The 6,490-nt window shown below is 35.1% G+C and overlaps 1 protein-coding gene across 1 annotated transcript; it reads right to left on the bottom strand.

Moving 5' to 3' along the window:
* Positions 1-285: 285 nt before the first annotated feature.
* Positions 286-6,446, bottom strand: LOC115410362 (desumoylating isopeptidase 1-like). Its single transcript, XM_030121983.1, has 6 exons — positions 6,076-6,446; positions 3,567-3,588; positions 3,391-3,460; positions 3,182-3,291; positions 1,214-1,336; positions 286-1,097 (listed from the first exon to the last, which is right to left on the bottom strand). The coding sequence occupies exons 1-6, from the start codon at positions 6,161-6,163 to the stop codon at positions 1,016-1,018; spliced, it is 495 nt and encodes a 164-aa protein (XP_029977843.1). The 5' UTR covers positions 6,164-6,446; the 3' UTR covers positions 286-1,015.
* Positions 6,447-6,490: the final 44 nt, after the last annotated feature.

Genomic DNA, 6,490 nt, shown 5'->3' with positions numbered 1-6,490 from the left:
CCACATCCTAATCAGAGATGGAAATTAAGAACCGGTTCTTTTTGAGAACCAGTTCCCAGTAGCTAAATTCCTTGGAATCATTTGCCTGTTCAACAATTCTTCTTATCGACTCTGCCTTCGTTGCACATGCGTGATGACGTCACACGTACGTTGCATTGTTTTGGTTTAGAACACAGCCAACGTGGCTTTTTTTTTTTTACCTTTACTAACTTATTCATTTATTTTAGTGCAGTTTTTTAAAAATATTTTATCATATATATGGGTTGTTTTAAAAAAAAAAAAAAACAGAGTTTTATTTTGTGCTGTGTCTTTTGCAATTTCGTTCTGTAACAGCATCTGGGATGTTTTTATTGAATGACAATGAATAAATCTGAATCTAAGGCAGAAATGCTCCTCAGTATGTCTATATTTCAAATGTAAAGATGACACAAGGTCCACTAGGTCCACTAGGAACACTGGGAACACTGGGAACACTGGGAAAGGGAGGAAATCCCTCCAATATGTGAAAACATTTGTCCACAGCGTGAAATTCATTTGCAGGAATGTCATGTGTTTGATACACTACTTAGCGACGCTTTTGAATGTAGCGGTAGAGCGAACACCAGGGTGTCATCCAGGCCCGGTTCTGGAGTGGGAAGGGGGGCAACAAACTTCCTACCCCCTCAAATAAAAGTCTCAAAAGGTAGAGAAAAGGAAAATGAGATGCACAACAGCGGAAGACATAGAGGAATTAGTAAAGCGTCTTAAGTTTCACTTTGACTTTGCATGGTTGTATGTTGTGACAATGCACCCCCCTCCCCCCCATAATTGAAAAGGACTTGGATCGATAAGGAAAATCAATAATGGAATCTGAATTGTTAAATTCGTATCAATTCCCATCCCTAATCCTAATAACTTGGAAGTGCTTGATGTTTAAAAATTAAACTTGGAGTGTAAAAAGGAAAAAACCTCTGGAATGAACTGGTTACAGCTGAAAAAGTGACTGTTAGCTAGGTACAATGACCTGTCACTACATCTACCGCTGTCCTGTGATGTTGCTGCCTCCTGGATTTATGACAATGGAATCCAGTAACGGACGGAGAGCCTGGCCAAAGGGTCTGAGAAGAAAGCACAGCAGAACGTCTAGTGTGTTAAAAGCACAACACCTGAGACACACTTTAAAGACATGAAAGCTAAAAACACCAAACAATAAAACAAACTAAAGCCAACTTACGTGGACAGAACTTCAGCTGGAAGGTCTGTGATGTATGATGGAATCTGATTGGCTGTGAGGAACTGAGCCACCTCATTGGTGAAAGTGTTGCAGTTGTGTTCAAACAAGTTGTACGTGTCACCTCTGTGCGCACAACAAGACAGAAAAAGAAGAACAGAGATAAAGACACGAGGTGTGAGAGGCCACGCAGGGAGGAGAGACGCCTGAAGAGACCAGATATGGACATCTGAACACAGACGACTCAAAGGAGACACACAGGGGACACTTTAGATCAGGGGTGTCAAACTCATTTTAGTTCAGGGGCCACATTCAACTAAATTTGATCTGAAGTGGGCCAGACCAGTAAAATGTATATATTATTATGTTATTATATGTCAACTCCAAAATTTTCTCTATGTTTTAGAGCGAAAAAAGTTAATTTACATTATGAAAAGGTTTACATCTACAAACTGTCCTTTCAAAACATCTGAATAACATGAACAAACTAAAAAAATAAGTGTAATTTTAACAATATTCTGCCTCAGTTTACACATGTACATTATAACTTACAGATCACAGTGGATCTACAAACACAAAACATTTAATAACAGACAGAATATTACTAAAATTGTACTTAACTTCTCTTAAGACATTTCAGGTTGTTCATATTTGTTCAGGTTATTCACATTTTTTGTGAAATTAATCTTTGATTTAGTGTAAATACATGAAAATATTTACATTTACAAAGAGAAAAATTTGGAGTTGTCATTATTTCTATGTTCTTATGATAGTATTTGACTGGTTCTGCCCACTTGAGATCGAACTGGTCTGAATGTGGAACCTGAACTAAAAGGATTGTTAATATCTTAGTGTAATCCAAGTCTTTTATTCTTTTCACAAATAAAATGCTAAGTCATGTTTGTACTTGTGGTGTATTTTTAAGGCACGGTTACAAAAGGTGATATTTGGATGCTTTTGTCTGAAAAACTATAACCTCCTGAGACCCAGCAATGCATTTTTGTCCTCTGTAGTGGACAAGACTTTCACAGCGTTACTTTAAAATAAAAAATTACATAATGTCCACTAGGGATGTAACGCTTATCGGTATAATGATAAACCGCGGTAAAATTGCTGATGGTAAGTATTACCGTTTAAATTGTAATTATCATGATAACTGTGTTTGATGAACACACTTTTAGGGGAAAAAATGCCCATGTAAAGATCTGCTTTTATATCAAATATTTGAGTATAGTTTTAATTTATTACAATTTTAATTTTCTATACCTAATATTTGGAACCAATGTTCACTTTTAAAGTCTTTGAAAAGGTTCATTAATCATCTTTGTGTTATTTATGCAATAAATTATATACATTTTTGAAATCGGATTTTATAAAAAGTTTTTGTGTTTTTTGTCCTTTTATGTTTTTATATTAGGTTAAAGTGAAAAAATAACAGACAGATGATATAGATGAAGTTGTGCTGAAAACAAAGATACCAAACATGGGTATAGTAAACATTTGTTTATATAGTATATAAAGTCAAACTCAAAAGGACTGAAAAACAGACAAAATAGGCTCAGACCACTAAGGGTTAATATTTGAATGTTTCTGCAACAGAAGGTACATTGTGCCTATTATTTTATATGGTTTTTTTTGTTGTTGTTTTTTTTTCAAAATACAACTTGGTTAAATTATTTCAGTGTGTGTATTAGTACTTTTGAACATTTTGAGCACAGTTTCAACAATACCACGATAATAATGATAACCGTGATAATTTTGGTCACAATAACCGTGATATGAAATTTTCATATCGCTACATCCCTAATGTCCAGTGAAAAGGACATATTTAAAAAAATAATAATAATAAATTATCTGAAAAAACTGTTGCATCATGCTGTTTCCAATTAAAGCAATTATTTAATGTAAAATGGCAAAAATGTTCACTTACTCAGTGTCAGGAGGATAAGACATTTGATGAAAACTCCTTACCGGTACGTGGACTCTGCCAGTGACATCAGATACTCCATAAAGAGTTCTTCAGACACTTCAGTGGATCCCAAGTCCACAATGGAGTCCGGCTGTCCTAAAGGAGTACTGCCCTTCAACACAAACCACACACATCTGTTTATTTGAACTGTCCTGCACTGTTCCACTGTCACATTTACAGCTGATTATGTAACAACCAGGCTGATGCTTACAGGTGGACAATGGTTGATGCCCTCTCCAACAAAGAACACCTCCTTTCCATGGACCACAATGGCAGTGTGCCTGGAAGACATAGAAAAGGTTCACATAAAATAAAGCCATTAAAAGTAATTCAACATAAAATTTAAACAGAAGCTTCGACTGAACAATCTAGAAGAAACGTACTCACCATATACCATCGAGCTGTTTACCTGTGGGGAACAAATACTTCAAATAAGTCAAGTCAGACTAAGGAAAAAAGGTAACCCTTAAAGACCCAAATGTCCTCCTTTAACCTTTAAAAACCCAAACGTCCACCTTTAACTCTTAAAGACCCAAACGTCAACCTTTGACCCTTACAGACTCAAACGTCCACGTCTAACCCTTACAGACCCAAACATCCACCTTTAACCCTTACAGACCCAAACGTCCACCTTTAACCTTAAAGATCCAAACGTCCACCTTTAACCCTTACAGACCCAAACGTCCACCTTTAACCTTAAAGACCCAAACGTCCACCTTTAACCCATAAAGATCCAAACGTCCACCTTTAACCCTTGCAGACCCAAACGTCCACCTTTAACCCTTAAATACCCAAACGTCCACCTTTAACCCTTACAGACCCAAACGTCCACCTTTAACCCTTAAGACCCAAACGTCCTCCTTTAACCTAAATCATCTACTGTTTAATTCCTGTTGATCCACTAATCCTATCAATCCATGTCAATAATTGGTGTCAAATACAGTTCTTCATCTTTTCATGGTCATCAGACCATGACCATATTTGGACATTCAGAGGCTCCATAGTTACCGTGGAAACACCGTCATCTTCTCCGACATTGATTCACCAGTAAAACACATGGAATTGGATCAATGACAGTGGATGGACACATTCGGTTTATGTTCCGTTAATGACAGATTGGACTGAAAAAGACACTGTTTATTCAGTTTTCTCTGTTTTTGATATCATAACCCTCAACTTTAATCTGAGTTAATATGAACATCTACATTATAAGTGAATTAAACATAGGAAAATACCTGATTTCCGCTGAAAAAATGCTAAATAAAGAAGATAATATTACAATAAAAGGTGATCACTTAAGAAAAGTTAAATATAGAGAAATAAACACACACAGTTTTTTTTTTTTTTTTCATCACTTCAAAAAACTAAGTCTCATAAATAAGCCAAAAAAATTTACATGATTAAATTAGACTACTGTTATTTTGACCTTTCTAGTCTTACTCCTCTGGTTTTTAAATTATATTGTTTTACAGATCCATTTGTTCTGTTTGATTTCTTTCATTTATTGAACTGTCATACATTTTTTGTTACTCTACATGACAATTGTCAAAAATGCAGCCCAGGGGCCAAAAGCAGCCCACCAAAGGTTCCAATCTGGCCAGTGGGATGAATTTGTAAAGTGCAGAAGATATTAACAGTCAAGGGCATCAAACTCAAAAATAACAGCATAATAACCTAAAAATAATGACTCCAAATGTTCCTCTTGGTTTAATGTGAAAAAAATAATATGACATCATGCCTCTAAATAATGGCAACACCAATTTTTTTCTCTTTGATTTATTGCAAATAACATTATATTTTGATATCTTTTAATAATAAAACATCAATAACCTGAACAAATATGAACAACCTGAAATGTCTAAAGAAAAATAAGTGTAATTTTAACAATATTCTGCCTGTTTTGTGTCTTGGTAGATCTGATCTGTTATGCACATGTAGAAATCATAAGTTGAGGCATAATATTGATCACATTTTCTTCTTATTTCTTCTTATTTTTCTTCAGAAATTTCAGTTTTTTCAGGTTATTCACGTTTTTTGTTTGGATAGTTTATAAAAGTAAGTATTTTCATAATCTAATTGGGTTTTTTTGCACTAAAACAAAGACATAAATTTGGAGTTATTATTATTTATAGGTTATTATACTATTATTTTACTGGTCTGACCCACTGGAGATCAAACTGGGCTGAATGTGGAACCTGAAAGAAAATGAGTTTGAGAGCCCTGGTTTAATGTGAAAAAAATAATATGACATCATGCCTATAAATAATGGCAACACCAAATTTTTGTCTTTAATTTACTGCAAAGAACATGAAATTCTGATATCCTTTAATAATAAAATATGAATAACCTGAACAAATATGAACAACCTGAAATGTCTAAAGAAAATTCAGCCCAATTTGAACTATTTTCTGCCTGTTCCTCAGTGTTTAGTGTCTTTGTAGATCTGACCCATAATGCACATGTAGAAATGAGAAGTTGAAGCAGAAAATTGTTAAAATTGCACTTATTTTTCTTAAGAAATGTCATTTTTTTCAGGTTATTCACATGTTTTTTGTTTGGATAGTTTACAAAAGTAAGTATTTTCATAGTCTAATTAGGTTTTTTGCACTAAAACAAAGACATAAATTTGGAGTTGTCATTATTTATAGGTTATTATACTATTATTTGACTGGTCTGGCCCACTGGAGATCAAACTGGGCTGAATGAGGAACCTGAAAGAAAATGAGTTTGAGAGCCCTGCTCTACATGCTCCTTGTATATTCTGAATGTGTCTGCTGTTATTGAAATGTTTTCTATAAGAGTTTGTATATATTGTATTGTGTGTTCTAAAGTTCCATAAACACACACACACACACACACACACACACAAAACACCGGTAGTGTGTCAAAAACTCACCAAGCAAAACAGGGCTGAGCTGACGGGCCATTCCTCTGGACAGGTCATAAATATACACTTTTACCGGGTAACAGCCTGTTTGGTCCATGGCTCAGAGAACTTTAATCCGAAATGGGACAAGAGCTAAACTCAAAATTAGCTTCACTCACAACCACCGGCGGCTAGCTAACTTAGCTAACACACAAAACTGACTCAACTATGGAAATTCAAGTCAAATCCCCTCACTACACATACACACATATATATTCGTATATGTGTGTTGTGTTTTTTGGGAAGTCCAAATAAATAAGTGATCTAATGTAAATGTGGTGTTGCCGCTGTCAGTCGCTGCTGTGTCACTGTGACTGTAAACAACAACAGTTCTGACACATTGTGCATCCGCGTGGACCACTGAAGTTTACTTTTCTGATTCGAG

The sequence above is a fragment of the Sphaeramia orbicularis genome, chromosome 19 (assembly GCF_902148855.1).
Source record: "Sphaeramia orbicularis chromosome 19, fSphaOr1.1, whole genome shotgun sequence".
NCBI classification, from domain to species: Eukaryota; Metazoa; Chordata; class Actinopteri; order Kurtiformes; family Apogonidae; genus Sphaeramia; species Sphaeramia orbicularis.
This window is presented reverse-complemented; position numbering and strand designations above follow the sequence as displayed.

Excerpts from the sequence above, each read along its gene's own strand:
- LOC115410362 (XM_030121983.1), bottom strand. The coding sequence starts at position 6,163 with ATGGACCAAACAGGCTGTTACCCGGTAAAAGTGTATATTTATGACCTG. Across the intron at positions 3,292-3,390 it reads GCATCAACCATTGTCCACCT|GGCAGTACTCCTTTAGGACA; the intron begins GTAAGCATCAGC and ends TTTGTGTTGAAG. Across the intron at positions 1,337-3,181 it reads CTGGCAGAGTCCACGTACCG|AGGTGACACGTACAACTTGT; the intron begins GTAAGGAGTTTT and ends TTGTGCGCACAG.